General features: G+C 36.6%; 1 protein-coding gene across 1 annotated transcript; it reads left to right on the forward strand.

Annotated features, from left to right (window-relative positions):
- The first annotated feature begins 4,185 nt into the window (after positions 1 to 4,185).
- On the forward strand, positions 4,186 to 9,265 carry LOC116872349 (keratin-associated protein 6-5-like). The gene is made up of 2 exons (XM_032865523.1): positions 4,186 to 4,199; positions 8,938 to 9,265. The coding sequence occupies exons 1-2, from the start codon at positions 4,186 to 4,188 to the stop codon at positions 9,263 to 9,265; spliced, it is 342 nt and encodes a 113-aa protein (XP_032721414.1).
- The last annotated feature ends 9,591 nt before the right edge of the window (positions 9,266 to 18,856 follow it).

Here is an 18,856-nt window from a genome sequence, read left to right on the forward strand (position 1 = left end):
TTGTTACACGAAAGACAGCTTCATTAGATATAAAGTCTTTACTTAATACTAGCTTTTATTAGTTAGTCTTTAAATGTTCTCTCTTCCACCCATCTTTGAATGTAGTTTTTGAAAAGTCTGATTAACAGCTTAATAGTTTATCCTTTGTAAATTATTTGATTGCTGAAAAGCCTTGAGTAAGCCTTCTTTATCATTGAAATATAATATTTTAACAACATATATCTTATAATTAATAATTTTAAATTCATATTCTGTTACCATTAGGACCTGTCAATGAGTACTTTTTGATCAAATAAAATAAACACTAGAATATATCATAATTAAATATTTGAAAAGCAAAGGCAAAGAAAAAATTCTTGAAAGTAGCCAGAGAGACACAACAGATTATCTACAGAATAACAGTAATTTGAATGACAGTTGCTTTGTCATCTGAATGGAGTAATAAAATATGGCATAGCAGTTTTCAAATGGTGAAAGAGAAGAACTGTCATCCATGTATTTTACATCTTGCAAAACTATCTTTCAAGAATGAAAGGGAAATAAAAACATCCTCAGAAGGAAAAAAATAATTTTCCATTAGCAAATCTACATTTAAAGATTGACTTGAAAAAGTTCTCTGAACAGAAAAGAAATGCTAAAGGAAGAGATCTTGAAACATCACAAAGGCACAATGAAAAAAAACAGGAATATGAATACCTACAATACACTAACTTCCTCCTCATGAGTTCTAGAAATCATATTTAGTGTTTGAGATAAATATTATAACACTATAATCAGGGCAATAATAGTAAAAGCAGACATGATAAGGGGATCTAAATCAAAGTAAATGCCCAACACTTCACTTGTGGCCATAAATATTGATACCAGTACACTGTTATAAGTTGCATATGCATATTATAATACCCAGAGGAAACATTATAAAAGCTATGCAAATATATGCACTCAAAAATACCATAAATAAATTAAGATGCAATGCTATGAAATGTTCAAAAAACATAGAAAGGCAAGAAAAATAAACAGAGTAACAAGAACTAGAAGAAACAAATAGAAAACAAATAATAAAATGACAGGCTTAAATGCTAGCATATCAGTAATTACATTGAATGTGCATGGTCTAAATACATCAATCAAAGACAGAGATTGGAAAAGTGGATTGCAAAATCCAACATGACCTACCTATATTTTGTTTATAAGAAACTCACTTCAAATTCATTGACATAAGTAGGCTGCAAGTAAATGGATGGAAAAAATTATGTCATGTAATCATTAATAAACTAAAGCAGGAGGTGGCCATATTAACACCAGATAAAATAGACCTGGGAACAAAGAAAATTACAGAGACAAAGAGACATATTACATATGGTATAAGGATTAATCCGCCAGGGAGAAATAACAATTCTAAGTGAGTACCAAACAATAGAGTTTCAAAATATATGAATTAAAAGAAATAGAATTGAAAATAGAAATAGAGAAATTTACAATTATACTTGGGTATTTTCAACTCACCTTCTGAGAAACTAATAGATCTAGTATGCAGAAAACAACTTGGAGACAGATGATCTGAGCAACACAATCAGCCAAAAGAGTTTTTCATATTATAGAATTCTTTACCCAGCAAAATATATATATATATATTTTTTTTTTCAATGAAAGTATGTATATATTTTGAGGCCAGTCTTTAAGGTTTGCCCTACACCTAGGAGGGCTCCTCTTACCTGTCTTTCCCCTGGTTCTCTGAGAAAACCAGCTGGCTTATGGTTTAGCTTATTGCTATCACAGAGCAACAAAATTCCTCTTAATTATCCTCAAAATCTCTGCTGTTTTCAAGCATATGCTTAAGCTTGAATTTCCTACACACTATTCTAAACAAACTAGTTCATTTGAGAAAAGGTTCAGAACTCTCTATTTTTATGGCTTGCCTCTTGCTTTGTGCAAAATATCTGAGCAACAACTACAGAACTGGGGATAGAAACAGTTGCTTGCTTACGATCTCATAAAGACACATCTGCATTACTAGCAATCACTGGGCTTGGGCAGTAGCCTCTTGTTTTTTAGGCTTGATGCCCTTGTGATGAACTCTCCTTCTTATGAGTGACATGGGGTGATGGAAAGTCAGATAGGGCCTCAAGATTATTAGCTTGTTGGGTGATGGGTAGAGTTTGGCACTACAATTGGGAACTGGATAGACGAAGGGAAACACATAACTCTTGGCCATTTTCACTTGGAATTTAGCCACTGCAACATAGAACAAGAGAGCATGAGATATACTAATGGCCTGCCCAGATAGGAGAGATAATGTAGCCTTTGACAAAGGGAGGGGGTACTGTTTTTGTGGCTTCCTCTGTCCAGAGTTGAGCTTCTGCCACATTAACTGGGAGGAAAGAGGATGGAAGAAGCAGATTGCAGCTTAAGAAGATCAAGACTCTCACTAAACCTTGATTAAGCTTATTTTCTTGAATGAATGTTTCTACATTTGTTTTGTTTCCTTAGGGCAATTTCCAAAGACTTGAATTTTTTTAAGTATGTAATATATTTGAAAAAGGCCTGATATTTGATGGACACCTTTTTAAGTATGGTGGGATTGAGTCTAAAGTCACAGCTTCTACATGGCTTCCACTCTGATCTTTTTGACCACTGTAACACAAGGCCCTCTGTTGACCTGCCTTTTAACACTCTTACCCACTATGGCAGGACCAAAACCAAGTCTATTAGAAAAGGGAATTACTTAGTGTCTCTCCTTCCAGTTTTGCTGCCTTCAATGTTTGGAGATGTCAGGGTGATACAGCACCATACGTTGCCTGTTTTCAGTTGATGGAGGATAAACAGATAAACTTATATTCTTTCTTCCTTTGGATACCTTAGAAAAATCCATTTTGTTGCTGGTTAAGAGTTTAGCCAACTTCATATTTTAATAGTCATTCAGAAGGTAATTTTGTATGGATCTTAAATTAGTTGTAGAAGCCCCTAATTCTAACAGTAGTCACTAAAAGTTTAGAAGATAATGTTGCCTTATACTTTACCGTTATTGATGTCATTATTAACACTTAATAAGTGGAATTAATAAGGAAACGTTATTATGAACATCTTTACTGAACATGAACCAAGCTGGAAGGATCAAGGTACTTCCTCCAACCTATAGTTTGGATCAGACTTGTGTTTTGTGGATTTGGTCTACCTCAGCCTCTGCTTTGTTATGGATGTTAGAAGGTCGTGGGCTTAAAGGCAGGCAAATATCAACCTCTGTGATAAATTTAGTGAAGCAGACTTAAATTCAGTCATCTCTCTGTGCCAACATAGAATCACATGCCTAATCACATAGAATCAACATGGGAATCACAGGCAGAATAGCTACCTATGCAGCCACCATACATTGATTGAGTTCAATGATATATTTTGTCATGAGTAAAAAGAAACTGCTATAATATATGATTTAGGGGAAAACAGTTACAGCCGCCTGGAGCCACAGATTCAACAGCTGAGTATCAGGGAAAAAATGAAATTGGATGAAGTGTTAAGAAAGGGGGTACTGTTTCTACAAATGATTTTAGTCAAATACTGGCTATACTGAAGGTGAGGCTTTGATAAAACCAGGTTATATTATAGTAGCTTTTGGGTCTGCTCATGAAAACACATTTGCAAAAGTGCTGTTGAATATAGCTATCATTCAGACCTAATACTTCCATATCATCAACTGTAGATAGCCAAAGGGTGACCAAACTCTTCCTCTGTCTTTTACACATACACAGACACATACACATTACCACAACAGACATTATATACAGATATATATCCGTGTATAATGAATATAATATGTATGCTGTGCCATATAATGTGTATAATACATACGATGTGCATTTGTATTATAAGATGACTTTCAATGAAAAATGAATTTAGACATTTTCCCAAATGGAAATGGTTAAGGTTGCTTATATTTAATCATGTACTAATAAAACAACATTGAGGCTTTTGTTTTCAATTGTTGGAAACTCCAGATAATTGATCAAGGAAGTTCTGATGTGGTATTGTAGGCTACGATTTGGTTGTTATTGTTTGAACAGCCCATAATATTGTTATTATAAATAATGGAGTAGATGTATGTGGTGTCTCACAAGATAATGATCTAAAGAGATCAACAATCTAGAATTTCTTAGAAGAAACCAGATGACCAGAATCTTCCATACCAGCATGGATGGTAAGAGGTATTTCCATAGCCAACCATAGCCACATCCCAGGCTTCCACGGCCATACCTCAGGCCACCATAGTAGTTGCCATAGAAGCTCATGGGTGAGAAGAAGGCTCAGAAGAACAGAGTCAGTTTCTAAAGTTTAAAGTTTATAATCTACACAGGACCTTATAAACCAACAGAGGGAATGTGGGGCAAGCCACAGGCACTACTGGATTCATCTTTCAAACTAATTGGCATTAAAACCATCTCAAGAATTTCTCATAACTAATATATCCAAGACAACTTTGGTATGTGTCAGAAGGCCTGTAATGAAATCATGTGCCTTTGATGAGAGATTCTTCTACTTTGGTGACTTGTTTATTCCAGATTCCAAACTTAGACTGTGTTACTGCTACCATAACATCATGTAACCCATGCAGATTCTACCTGTTGAAAATTCTGGTTTTATTTAATACTATTCTTCTTGCACCTGCATATTTGCTGTCTTGAGGACAAAAGGGCAGTTTCAAAGGAAAAAGAAAGATGGAAAGGATGTGGGACAGGAGATATGGTGCCAGGATTCACTTGTAAACACTGAATGACTATGTGTTTTATCTTTTTTTGGGGAACAATGTTATTAACTTTGGTTTATACTTCACATTTACATGTGTCCATAATTTTATAAATGACCCCAAACCATGGTAGAGACCTTGAAGTTTGACCTCACTAACCCTAAATATATAGAAGAGGAGGGACTTACTTTACTAGAAATTTGAGTTTTAATGGATTCCAGAAACTCTCAAATGATTTATTGACGTCATGCTCCACTGCATATGTTGCACTGAAAAAGACACATCTCTTTCGGTATTCTTGCTCAAAATGTAAAACCTCAATCTTGATGTGATAAAACTTCAGACAAACTCAAACTGGGGAATATTCTACAAAACACACAACTCTTTCGAATTGTTAAGGCCATGAAGGCCAAGGAAAGACAGAGGAACTATCACTAGTTAAAGAGACTAAAAAGGTCTTACAACTAAATGCAGTGTGAATTGGATTATGGAACAGAAAAAACACATGAATGGAAAAAATGATGAAATAAAATCTATAGTTAAGAATATCATATAAAGTTAATTTCTTTGACTTGATAAATATACTATGATTATGAAAGATATTAACATTAGGGAACATTAAGTGTATATAAAAATTTTCTGTACTATTTTGGCACTTTCTTTAGGTCTAAAGTTATTAAAAATATGATGTTTAAAGGAAATATAAAAATACTCTTTCATTTCATTGATTTGATCATTTTCTAATTCACTTATCAAACTTTATTGAGAACTAATTATATACTAAGCACTACCTTTTTATTTTAAGATTTATTTATTTATTTGAGAGAGAGAGAGAGAGAGAAAACACATGGAGGGAGGAGTAGAGGGAGAAGAAGAGTGAGCATCTCAAGTAGGCTCCATGCCTACTGTGGTGCCTCATGAGGGGCTTGATCCAATGACTCTGACCTGAGACTCTGACCTGAGCAGAAATCAAGAGTTGTATGACTACCAAACTAAGCTACCCAGGCACCCCAATAGCAGGCATTTTTATGAGCACTGGGACAGAGCAATGGATAGGACAGACAAGGACACTATTGTGATGGAGCTTATGTTCTAGATTAAGCAGGGGAAGGAAATTCAAGACAGACATGTTCTAGATTAAGCAGGGGAAGGAAATTCAAGACAGACAAAGATTGAGTGAATTAGATAATTTCTAATTGCAATGAGTCTGTCTGAATAATAAATCAAGATGAGCAAAGGAAAACTTGGAGAGTTATTGGTGAAGGATTACTTCAGACTGAGTGATCAGGGAAAGCCTCACTGAGAGAACAAAGAGAGAAGGATGAGCCATTCTTGCTATTACTTCAGGAGCTCAAAGGCAGAGCCTTTAAGGTGGTAACAAGCAGGCCCATCTGAAAAGCTGAGAAGCCACTATGATCTATATATTGTAATGTAGAGGAACAGGGTTACCAGATGAGCTCATAGATGTAGTCAGGGCTGTGACATGCAGGGTCATATCAGCTGTGTTTTCTAAGCTTCGGGTTGCCAGATGCAGCAAACAAATACTGAAATTCAAATTTAACTGCATGTCTGGAACATACCCTAGCCATCCTAATGTGGGCAGACATTGAAGAATTACAGTCAGGAAGGGTCATGATCTGATCTGTGCCAGGCATGCTTTGAGACCTAGAAGAAAAAAATGAAAAAGTTTGAGTAATATAAAGAATCATCAACTTAATTTTGTTTTGTTAAATTTCTAATGATGATTAATCTATGAAGATATACATATATATACACATTTATATATTAAGATTGGAAATACATGAAATATCATATATAAGATATATATCATATATATAATAAGATTGGAAATATAAATTGAAACTGGAGAAGAGAATGTATCCAAAGTGATTCATCTAACAGGAGTCCCAGTGGAGACTAGAGACCATAGGTGGGGTAAACAGCTGGTGAGGCATTCTCACAGTTGAGGGTAAAATCTGAGGAGAAAAGAGAAAGGACACTTAGAAGGAGAAGTCACTGAGGTTGGAATTCAACCAGCTGTGCATGGAAGGATGACGGTAAAGGTTGGAGAGATTTTCAGGAATGAGAGAGAAGCCGGTGAATCTGAATGCTGCTGAGAGGCTGACTAAAATACTTGACCTCTAGATTTGGTGGGACTGAGGTCCTGATGATTTCTGTCAGAGGGTCTCAGGAGAGTAGTGGAGATGAAAGACCAAAACACAGGATCAGAGAGATAAAGGATTCTTAGAATACTGCTGTGGAAATACACTTGTGAAGTTCTGTTGTGAAGCAGAATACAGAAATGCGGATTATGCTGAAGAGTGTGAAGAATGAAAGAAAGCTTGTTTAATTTTTCATTGTGGAATATATTTGAGAATTGAGTATATTTAGAAAAGCACACCTACCAGAAAAGATAGGGAAAAAAAGAATGGCATGCTGTGCGAAGCTCTCATTGCTATGATCAAGGAGAACAACTTAATTCTTCAGAAGAAACACATTAAGAATCTAGGGAGAAAAAAACTCTAACAGATGTTATTAGAGACATTGTTTGCATAAAATACAATGTATTTGATATTCTTTTAAATAAAATACAGAAAACCCCAGATTAATTATAGTTCTTTTAATTACCTGATATAATTCAGGTCTACCAAATTTAGGCAATGATCTAAGAACTTAAATATTGTTGAAGAAGAATAAAAATCATGCTATTTCAACTGGTGTTGGCTAAAAACTTATTGTTCACTAGGCTCTGAACTGTGGGAATTGAGTCTATTATGATTTTTCTGTATAGAAAATTTGAACATGATGTCAAATCATGGTGAGGATGTCCTCTGCCTTTAATATCTCGATCCAACAGGTAGTGACTAAAATTTTGCCATAGTGTGGTGCTTTACAAAACACATCTACCACAAAACACACATGGAAAGCACATTTAAAGACATATGACCACTGAGTAGGAGAACGTGTTGATGGGACCATTAAATGAAATTCTTTTCTGTTTCATTAAGATGCTATTTTCTTTTGACTTATTTGAAATAGTTACCATGTAAGATGAATTGCATTATTTAAAAAACCTGTGTCCTTATTCTGAACATCTCCAGAGAGAGTAGATTAAAATGCAGAGGGTGTCTAACTTCTTAACCCATCTTCCCTGTGATATAAACCAGCATCAATTCCATTCTATAAACCCTGCTAAGGTTACTTGAAGAAATACATAAAAAGATATTTTGCCTGAGAACTGTAATTAAATATCAGATATCTGCGTGGCTGTATAGATAATGCTGTCTTCCCACATGCATTTTCTTAAAGACACAGAAGTCTATTTTTAAACTGTAACATAAAACTACTCCTGTTTTTCTTGGGCTATCCTGTTGGGTGAGCTATCGCACTGATTGGAGTAATTCAAGGGTTATGCAAGAGAGCTTAGCATGTCAGGTCACAAAGCATACTGATTTGACGTTTAGAGAAAAAAATAGTTCTCTTATTGTTAACAAAAATATGTGATGCTAAGCTCATTAGGTAGTTACTTCGAATATTGACTAATCACTCCATATACAATTAGGACAAAAAATATAAAAATTGGATTCCACAGAATAACTTGTATTTGCTTGTCCTTCAGTAGAAGTTGGACATAAGTGAGAATAAAACTCATTCGTATAAACAGGAAAGTAGAAGATACTTTGTTCAGACCTGTTTCCCTTGATTTTAGTGAGTTAAATTATTATCAACATCATGAGCATGAAAGATACATTATGCTTTCAATAGAGAAAAAGGAATTAAATCCTTGAAGAAATTAATTATTTGGATCAAGAGAGAAGAAAACCTCATGAATAGAAAGAAATGTTATTCTATGTGAAATGCTATATAATAATATAATTATTTGGGGACCAAGACCCTCACAGATGCATTCTTTTTTGAAATAAGGATGATTATAGGTAGTTAAAATGAAGGTTTAATTTGGGGCAGGACTGTGTAGAGTGCATGAGTGTCTCCCCTCATTCAAGCCCTAAACTGGATAAAAAGTCCAAACAAAGTAAATCACCTTAATACCTCTGAAGCTTTATCTTAGGGTTGAGGAACAACAAACTAATGCAATTAATCATAAAATTAGCCAATGACATGACACGTGTTGTGGTGACACCCACTCTGGGAGCATATAAAAGGTCTCTGCAGGGAGAAATGTTCACACCACAGTGAAGTAACACTTCTCCTCTCCTCATCTACCCAACAACAACCTCAACAACCAACACCATGTGTGGCAGCTACTATGGAGGCTGTGGCTATGGACGCTGCGGCTATGGAGGCTGTGGCTATGGAGGCTATGGCTACGGAGGCTGTGGCTGCGGAGGCTGTGGCTACGGAGGTCTGGGCTGTGGCTATGGCTCCAGCTATGGCTGTGGCTTCCGCAGACTGGGATGTGGCTATGGCTGTGGCTCTGGTTGTGGCTACGGCTATGGGTCCCGCTCCCTCTGTGGCTGTGGCTATGGCTGTGGCTCTGGCTGTGGCTATGGCTATGGCTGTTACTAACTGAGGTCGCCGTGGGAGACTCTCACCTTCCACACCTGGACATGGGATTCACCAGTTCTGACACTTTCTGAGCCTCATGGTTGGGGGCTGATTATCCTGTATCACTGGTGTTAGATATGACTTTTTCTGAAGACTTGAACTCTGGTGCTTTCTTCGTCTGAACTATATCTCCTTCCTTTCCTGGTTATAACTCGTGAAAAGTAGGAGAATGTGAAAATTATCCTGTGAGCTCCTGCCAGGTGTCTCATCTGGGTGATGTTGTCATGGATCCTGCCTTTTGATTTTCATACAGATTATTTTTCTCCATTTTTCTAATAAACTTCTTCAATCTGACATAAAAATATTGTTTTTTTCATTTAATATTCATAGCTATGCTTTGAGTTTTAAAAAATTATTTGTATAAAAGGAAACAATTGCCTTCTTTAGGGAATATCTTCTTTTTATATTTCTTTTTTTTTTGTAAGATTTTATTTATTTATTTGACAGAGAGAGAGATAGAGATCACAAGTGGGCAGAGAGGTAGGGGGAAGCAGGCTCCCCGCTGAGCAGAGAGCCCAATGTGGGCTCAATCCCAGGACCCTGAGATCATGACCTGAGCTTAAGGCAGAGGCTTAACTCATTGAGCCACCCAGATGCCCCTTCTTATTATATTTCTAATTCAGTTGCTCCACCAAATCCTTGATTTGTGACATCAAGAAAGTACCAATCTTTGCAGCTATCATTTTCTACTCTGTTTAAGCGGTAATAATGTGTGATGCTGGGTTATTGTTAAGATAAACGAGATAGTATTTGCCAATTTAGTTAAGCATTGCCTGGAAACACTACATATTCCAAGTGCTTTTGCATCAAAATCTCCATCTATTGAAATTTCTTATAAGATATGAGCGTTGGAAGGAAAAATAAAACAAGATAAAAACAGGGAGGCAGGCAAGCCATAAGAGACTCTTTACTATAGGAAATAAACTGGGGGTTGCTGGAGGGAAAGTGAGTGGGATCGGATAGATTAAATGGGTGATGAGCATTAAGGAAGGCACTGGTGATGAGTTCAGGGTGTTATATGCAAATGATGAATCATTAAATTCTACCCCTGCAGCTAATGCTACACTATATATTAAGTAATTTGAATCTAAATAAAATCATTTTTTCAGGGACGCCTTAATGGCTCAGTGGGTTAAAGCCTCTGCCTTTGGCTCAGGTCATGCTCCCAGGGTCCTGGGATCAAGCCCCGCATCGTGCTCTCTGCTCAGCAGAGAGCCTGCTTCCTCCTCTCTCTCTGACTGCTTCTCTGTCTGTCAAATAAATAAATAAAATCTTACAAATAAAATAAAATAAAATCATGTTTAAAAAAATAAATAAAATCATTTTTTCAAAATTCTACTTATTCATTTGAAAGAGAGAGAGAGGGAGAGCATGAGTTGGGGAGAGGGAGAGGGAGAAACAGACTACCTGCCGAGCAGGGAACCTGATGTGGGACTCCGTCCCAGGATCCTGGGATCACTACCTGAGCCAAAGGCAGATGCTTAACCTACTGAGCCACCCAGGTGCCCCTAAATAAAATCTTGAAAATAAAAACAAAAGATATGAGTGTTGATGCATGATTCTGGTTTTCTCATCTTTGGTTTGGGCATATGTAAGCAAGAAGTGTTTCTTATGCTTGTTCAGTTCATGAGGTAAAGTGGATCAAACCACCCGCCACGTCTTTCCACCTAATAAGTCTTGCTATGATTTCATAAATTATTTTTAAAAGATGACGCCATCTCTAACACCCATTACTTCTTTATGTTTAAAGCTGTTTGGTGGCATCCTCCACACTTGTTTGTCCTGAGTCATTTCTTCCCTGTCCAATGTGTGGTTTCACAGTTGTAGCTGCGGTTGTTTGCTTCTTCCACTGGTGACCGTGTGTGTGCACGCACATGTGTGTGTGAGACTCAGGCCTGTAAACTTATCAATTATTTTTTTCTTGAAATATGATTTTTTGATCTTGGGACATGAATGAGTTCAAGTGTTGTATTTAAGGTGGTGGATAGGCCCCAATTCACAGGGCAGATTGTTAGGTTCAATTTCAAAATTGTTCACCTCTCGAGAAGGAATTAAGATCCCTGGAAATATCAAACCCCCAAAGAGAGCATATTTTCCTCCATGTACACCTGTGTGAGGACTTGTCTTTCCTCTTTAATTTTGAAGCTTAGAGTTTTTCTTTAATATTAAATAGAAATTAGTTGATCTATGCTTGTGCATCTAAAGAAATAGTGGGTTTTACAACTATTTTGGCTTGCTTGGTAAGTCATAACAGTTGGACACAAGTGATGCCTTGGATGTAGGGTCACAAGCAAAGACTCTTTTTGGTTATGGTTTTCCATGATTTCCCCCCAACATATCCTTTAATGTCACCCAGAATTGATTAATATTCTTAGCAGCTCTACCACATTGAAATTGACATTGAATGTTACCATTATCATCCCCAAATAAACATCCATTTTTGTACTCACATTGGATGGTCCACTTCTTAAAGTCTTCAAATTATGTAGATCTCTAGTTGCAATTGAAATACATGGGCATCTTTTACATTCTACACCATTCCTTATTTGTGTCTCTCTTTTTTACAGTGACAAACCTCTACCTCAACATCATTGTGTTCACCCTATCCAATAGCATACACAAAATACTTCCTAAATTACCACCCTAAAACTTAAAACATAGGTCTGCCTCTTATTGTCTCATGACATTTGACAAATTGTGGACTCTCTTGGAAATTGATGTTCTTATAAAAATGTTAAGTATAATGATAAAACCAGCCTTCTTGAATTGCTCTGAGAATGTTCATATCAAGTAAATGTAACTTTTTACTATTTCATGCATGGCTAATTTTCTGATTCTTTGCATATGAAAGAGTTATTTTTTGTCATACTTGTTCTATGCTGCTTATGTAATTCATATTCCAAAGCTCTGTGTTATAATATGCATTTATAATCTAAATAATAATAAGTGACATTTTTTGGCTGTTTATCATAGGATAATCACTTGCCAAGTCCTTTATGCACATTATCCTACATAAGCCCCGGAACAACTTTACAATGTATTAAAATTACCCTGTTTTATAGCTGAATAAAAGAGGAATGAGTTAATTTTCTCACTGGCAGTTTTAATGTGGCAAAGAGATGTCTCATAATTACCTATTTGTTGTCTCTGTGCATGTGAATATAAAACATTGTTGGTTTTTCCTGCCTAGATAATTACAAGGACTTTACTCCCCCCACTAAATGCAAAAGAATCTCCTGGGATAAATTTAGTTACTAGTACCATTTATTATTGACTAATATAAAATTAATATATTGATGATCAAGTTTATTTTTAACTCTTTTTCCCCATGACTTTCTTCCTTCATCCTTTACTTTCTACCTGCCAGTTAAATTATGAAATTCCAATGCTCCTTTGTGAGACTCTAGAATCTTTGGTGTACATGAATTTCTCTACTTGGCATAACTGTTGTCTTGGCCTAAGTGCTTTTGCTCCAAATTTTAGGGAAGCCTGTCAGTCTCTTTCTCTATCTCAGCTTATGTTAAATTTTCTATCTTCAGTAGAGGCTGCACATTTCTCATGACAAATATATATTTCTCCTTTTTGGATTTGCTATTTGCTTGTATGGTTATAATAGCATTATCTATCCCATGTCTCTTAAACATTATGAATTTTAGAATTTAAAAAAATCTGTTAAAGTGTTCTTCCTTCTTTTGCAATAGTGCTATTTTGATGGATGAGCTTATTCTGAATCCTTAGATCAATTCTTTGATTTTTGATAACATGTTTTTTTTTTCCCAAATGGTTTTATCCTTCAAAAGAATAATCTACATACCCAGTACTTAGGCTTGGTACTTGTTCCATCAGAATTTATGTGTGTTCATATGCAAATCTTTCATACACAGACAACTATAAAGGAAGATGTTTAGATTTTTTATTTTATTTAGCTTATTTACAATAGTTACTATTCTTTTTTAAAAAGATTTATTTATTTTAGAGAGAGAGAGAGTGAGAAAGAGCATGGGGAGAGGTAAAGAGGGAGGAAGGGAGACTCTCAAGCTGGCTCAATATGGAGCCCAAGGAGGGGCTTGATTCCATGACCCTGTAATCATGACCTGACCCCAAATCAAGGTCAGATTCCTAACTGACAGAGCTGCCCAGGCACCCCAGCAATATCTATCACTTTTCTATCACCGTATGGTGCAGGCAAGTGGAGGTAATAATTTCTAACACTGTATATTCTATTGCTATGTTTATTGTGAGGCTGTCTTACCGATATATTCTAGATGTTGGTGATATTCTACTTCAGATTCTTTCTATTTTATCCCTAGGTGAGTTTTTCTTTTCCTTTCTAATATATAGAATTTTAATCTATTTACTTTTTCTCTCATTCAGTCTTGCCAAATAGCATGAAGAAATACTCTCAACATTCTTGCAAATAGATGACAATACTTGCATATTTACAGTAACTTCTATTAGTTTCTTGCAGCATTACAGATATTTTACAGCATTATTATCATAGTCCCTTATTTTCCAAAGATATTTAGAACTTGGTGAATTGAAGTTATTTATGATTATATTTTTGATCCTAAGTTCAATATAAATGCTATATTCTTTTTTGATTGCATATTTAATGTATACACTTTATAGCAATGTTGAATCAGTCACGGTTGCTTATGGTCAACAGAAGAACAAATATCAGATAGTGAATAAATAAAGGAATTAGAAGCCTCAGGTTTTCTGGAAAGGTTATGCAGCCCAGGAAAAATGAAATAGCAATTTTTAACATCCCATTATGGGGGTTCTAGGAATACATCACTGTTCTACTTCTTGAGTAAAGGCATTGCAGGTTTTAAGAATGAAGTTTGGAAATAATTATCAGAAATTCTATGCCTTCCCCTCCTTATATATTATATATTTGCCACTATTCTCAATGTATGATGATTCCTTCCATTACCTACTTGCCCACAGTTCTCCTCCTGAATTTGGGCTCCACTGAGAAAGTGTGCTACAGTGTTACAGGACATATCTATCTATCTGTCCATTGATCCATCTATCATCTAACTATCCAACTAATTTCTTTCTAAAGGGATATATTTCCAATCTCTTTTTGAGGGACTTTGATAATTTATCAGAGTAGCTAAATACTAGGAAAAGAGAATATCTAAATTTTTAGAGTGCTATTGTCATAAGATCTGAGCTCATGTTTGTATAGAGACCCTGAATACAGGAATTACCTCTTATTAGGTTGAAGGACCACAAAGACTAAATGTCAGTTAGAGTTTTGGCCCAAATATGTCTCAAAATGGGATCAATGGCCCCATAAACCCAGTGTGTAGTAATTTCTGCAGTCTTGTGGGCATAAATAGCATAGGTATACATAGAAGCTAACTAAATCTTTACAAGATTCCCTCACCAGTAAAAAACAGTGGAAATGTTCAAATGGAAGACCTTGAAGAAATATTTAGAAATAGAGAAAGGAGCATTTATTATAGGAATTGTCTCACACAATTATGGAGGTTGAAATGTCCTATAGTCTGCCATCTACAAGCTGGAGAACAAAGAAAGCCAGTGGTATAATTCAGTCTGAGTCTGGAGGCCTTGAGAACCAGTAGCACCAATGTCTGGGGTCAGAAGAGGGGTGTACTGATTCAGGAAGAAAAAAAATTTCCCCCTTTCTGCTCTTTTTTTGGTTCTATTTATGTCCTCAACAGATTGAAAGGTGCCCATTCAGATTGGTGAGGGTGACCTTCCCTATTTAGTTTATGAACTCATCTCATCCAGAAACATTCTCACAGACACATCCAGAAATAATGTTTTACTAGTTATCTGGGCATCCATTAGCCTAGTCAAATTAACACATAAAATGAACCATCACAGCATAGAATAACAGATTATTGCCACCACTAAAGACTTAAAGGATGTAGGAATTGTGATACCCATCATATACACATTTGATTCATTGTTGTTCCTCCTGCAGAATTCAGTTTTTGGCAAACCCCCATGTGCAAGTTGCAGCACAGATTGCTAGGTTTCTGGAGCAAAGCCATATTGTGGCAGAATATATTCACAGCTCAAAAAGAAGCTCCTGGCATACTAATAGACCCAAGCAGAGACAGAACATCTGTCACTATGTAACATCAAATGATGATGGTGCTGACCTTCATGACTGGGTACTCTCAGATCCACCAAGCTGTAAATTCTGGTAGACTTAGCAGCAGGAATCTAATGTTAAGTGACAATATAGATTCAGAGTCAGTTGGAGCAGGTGCAAAGGTCATGAATGATTTGAACTTGTTATCTCTCTAAAAGCTTATCTAGCCCAAAGTCTACCTCTAACCCTAAAGCCTTTTGGTAAGCTCACTGTTATAGCCCAATGGGGCTGTTCCAATGACTAAAGGGCAGAGCAAGAATATATCAGGCATGGTTCATGGATGGGTCTTCTCAATATGTTGGAATTCTCCTGAAAATGGACTTTTGTTGCACTAAGAATTGCTCTGAGAAAGAATAGTAGGGGGGGAAATATTCCCAGTAGGCAGAACTTTCATGCAGTATACCCAATCACTAATTTTATGTGGAGGGAGATGTGGTCTGAAGTAAGAAGATACAAAGACATCTGGAAAGTTATTATTAGTTTGGCTAGTTTGTCAGGGGTCAAAAAGAGTAGGTTTAAACAAAGAAATCTGAAGAGGAATTGTGTAGATGGACATATCAGAGTGGATACAATTATGTAGATATTTGAGTCTGATGTCAGTTTCACCATAGTGCAACTACATCAGAGAAGACTAAACAACCAGGAGGACAGTGACTCAGCTAGGAAATGTCTAACAGCTTTTGTTATCTGCAATACCAGCACATGTTCAAGGGGGCTGAAAAATAGAATTACTATAGTGCCAGATGGGTTTCCTTTTACAAAATGGATTGGAGTTAGAATATCTAATCGGCAAGCCCCAGAGTATTTCACTGAGCCCTTAATGGAGCACCACACTTAGAGGATTCCAACCAGGTCTTGATGGCAAATTGATTTTATCAGACTCCTTCCATATAGATGGAAGTTGCTATTTAATAGGAATGATAGATATTCAGGTATGAGTTTGCCTTTACTGTCCACAGGGTCATGACCATCACCAGTCTCTGAGATATGTGGTGGCTTATTTATCATAACAGGGTCTCACATAACATTGCTGTGGACTGAGAAGATGAAATAATCTTCTTCTGAGAAGAAAATGAAATAATGCACCCGTGGTTATGAGATCTGTTCATCTTAACATACATCACAGCAACCAGTTGAAATGGCTTCTTTTTTTTTTTAACAGATAACTGTATTTTTTTTTAATTTCTTTTCAGCGTAACAGAATTCATTGTTTTTGCACCACACCCAGTGCTCCATGCAATGTGTGCCCTCCATAATACCCACCATCAGGCTCCCCCAACCTCCCACCCCCCGCCCCTTTAAAACCCTCAGGTTGTTTTCAGGATCCATAGTCTCTCATGGTTCATCTCCCCCTCCAATTTCCCTCAAAAGCCTTCTTAAAATGCAGCTAATGAAGGAGCAAAGGATTATACTCTGTGAGATTTGGTATTGTTTCTACAATGTAGACTATATATATATTTTTTTACCAATGTCGCCCTGTCCCTAATATGTAGAATATAGAGATCTGAGGAAAAACAAAACAAAACAAACAAACAAACCTGTTGAGGAAAACTTCTCTCTCACCATCGCTCCCTGGGACCCACTTAATAAATCGCTATAGCGTTTTTGCCTACCTGATAAGAGTGAGCTCCACAGACGAGTAGATCAGCAGAGAAATTAATTACACTATTGATTACTGTGAAGAGATATAGTTCTGCTGTATAGTGGGAGTCTGAAGAGACACGTCAGAAATTCATAAGATTTGTTGGGGTTGCTTCTATTCCCAAAGGGCTGTTGTATAAAGACACAAGAACTGAGAGGAGGGCTCGGACTTCTCAGGGATACAGTTTTAGCTACATAGACCAGCAGGAGAGGAAACAAACTATGAGGGCAATGTAGAATGGGTAATACAGGACAGAGAGGATCAATGTCAATTACTGCTTAGAAACCAATTTGTAGCTGAAAAGAGACATTAGCTTGTCCAACTACTCTTTTCTGCTGTTTAATTTGGTTTTGTTTTTGAGACTTCAGGACCAGCTATTGTCTTTAAGAAGTGGTGATAGAAGAGATTGAACATAACATGAGTTGTGCCTGCACCTGAATGGGACAAAGAGTAAACTCTAGAAGGTGCTTGTTGGTGCCTCATCAGTAAACACTCTGTATCCATTTCAGTCACGCTCATGCTTTCCTCTTGCAAGCTGTTCAAGTTCTCAGAATGATGCCTTTGTCCTTTCAAGTGCCAATGAGTTCATGTCTTTGGAGCAGACTTTAGCAGACAGAAAAATAGCAGCTATGCAGACACACACACACACACACACACACACACACTTACACTCAGAAGTGATGAAGGTAAATGAATATATGTAAAAAAATACTATACACTTGCAAATGAACTTACATTTAATGAAAAATAAACAAATAATAAATAAAATCAGAATTTTCCCAAGATTGTATTTATGCACACATACAAAAATGAATGCATATTTTTTATAATCATTTTTTTAAATTTATTTTCAGCATAACAGTATTCATTGTTTTTGTACCACACCCAGTGCTCCATGCAATCCGTGCCCTCTCTAATACCCACCACCTGGTTCCCCCAACCTCCCACCCCCCCACCTCTTCAAACCCTTCAGATTGTTTTTCAGAGTCCATAGTCTCTCATTGTTCACCTCCCCTTCCAATTTCCCCCAACTCCCTTCTCCTAACTCCCCATGTCCTCCATGCTATTTGTTATGAATGCATATTTTTACCCCATGGAATCATTGGATATTCTAGATAGTTCATGAGTTGTTGATTCTTTTATCCTGGGTGGCCTAGGATTTTAGAATTTAGTGTTAGAATAGAAAAATAGTACTAATATAATAGAGAATCTTTATATAAATAACAACAGGAACTATCCCAGGGATCAGCAAACTAGAACAGCTCAGTAGAAGCCAGAACACCAGTATCTTCCAAAGCAACATGGACGGTAGCAGGCATAACCATAGCCACCCCAGCCGTAGCCATAGCCGCGACCCAGGCCACTGTAGCCGTAGCCCAGGCCGCCATAATAGTTGCCATAGTAGCACATGGTGTCAGGAGTGGAGGCTTCAGTTGAGGAGCAGAATCAGCTCCTTGAGTTTGGATTTCATAATCTGCACGGGGCCTTTTATACAACCTGAGTGGTATGTGGGAAGACCACTAGCAGGATAGACTCATCTCCAAACAGATGGACATTTAAAAAAAAAAAAAACTGAAGAATTCTTCATAACCAATGTATTCAGGACTCTGTTGCTGTAGTGTCATGTGGCACTAAAACAAAACCCATCTCCTAATTACAGTGTTTGGTTACTTAAGAACCCAGCTTCCATGAGAGCTTATGAGCAATGCAAAGCTCATCTGTATTTGTTATTTTTATTATGATTTTTATTATGATTGTTGTTGAATTTTTTGAAATT

This window comes from Lontra canadensis, unplaced genomic scaffold, assembly GCF_010015895.1.
Source record: "Lontra canadensis isolate GAN:19392208 unplaced genomic scaffold, GSC_riverotter_1.0 scaffold29, whole genome shotgun sequence".
NCBI classification, from domain to species: Eukaryota; Metazoa; Chordata; class Mammalia; order Carnivora; family Mustelidae; genus Lontra; species Lontra canadensis.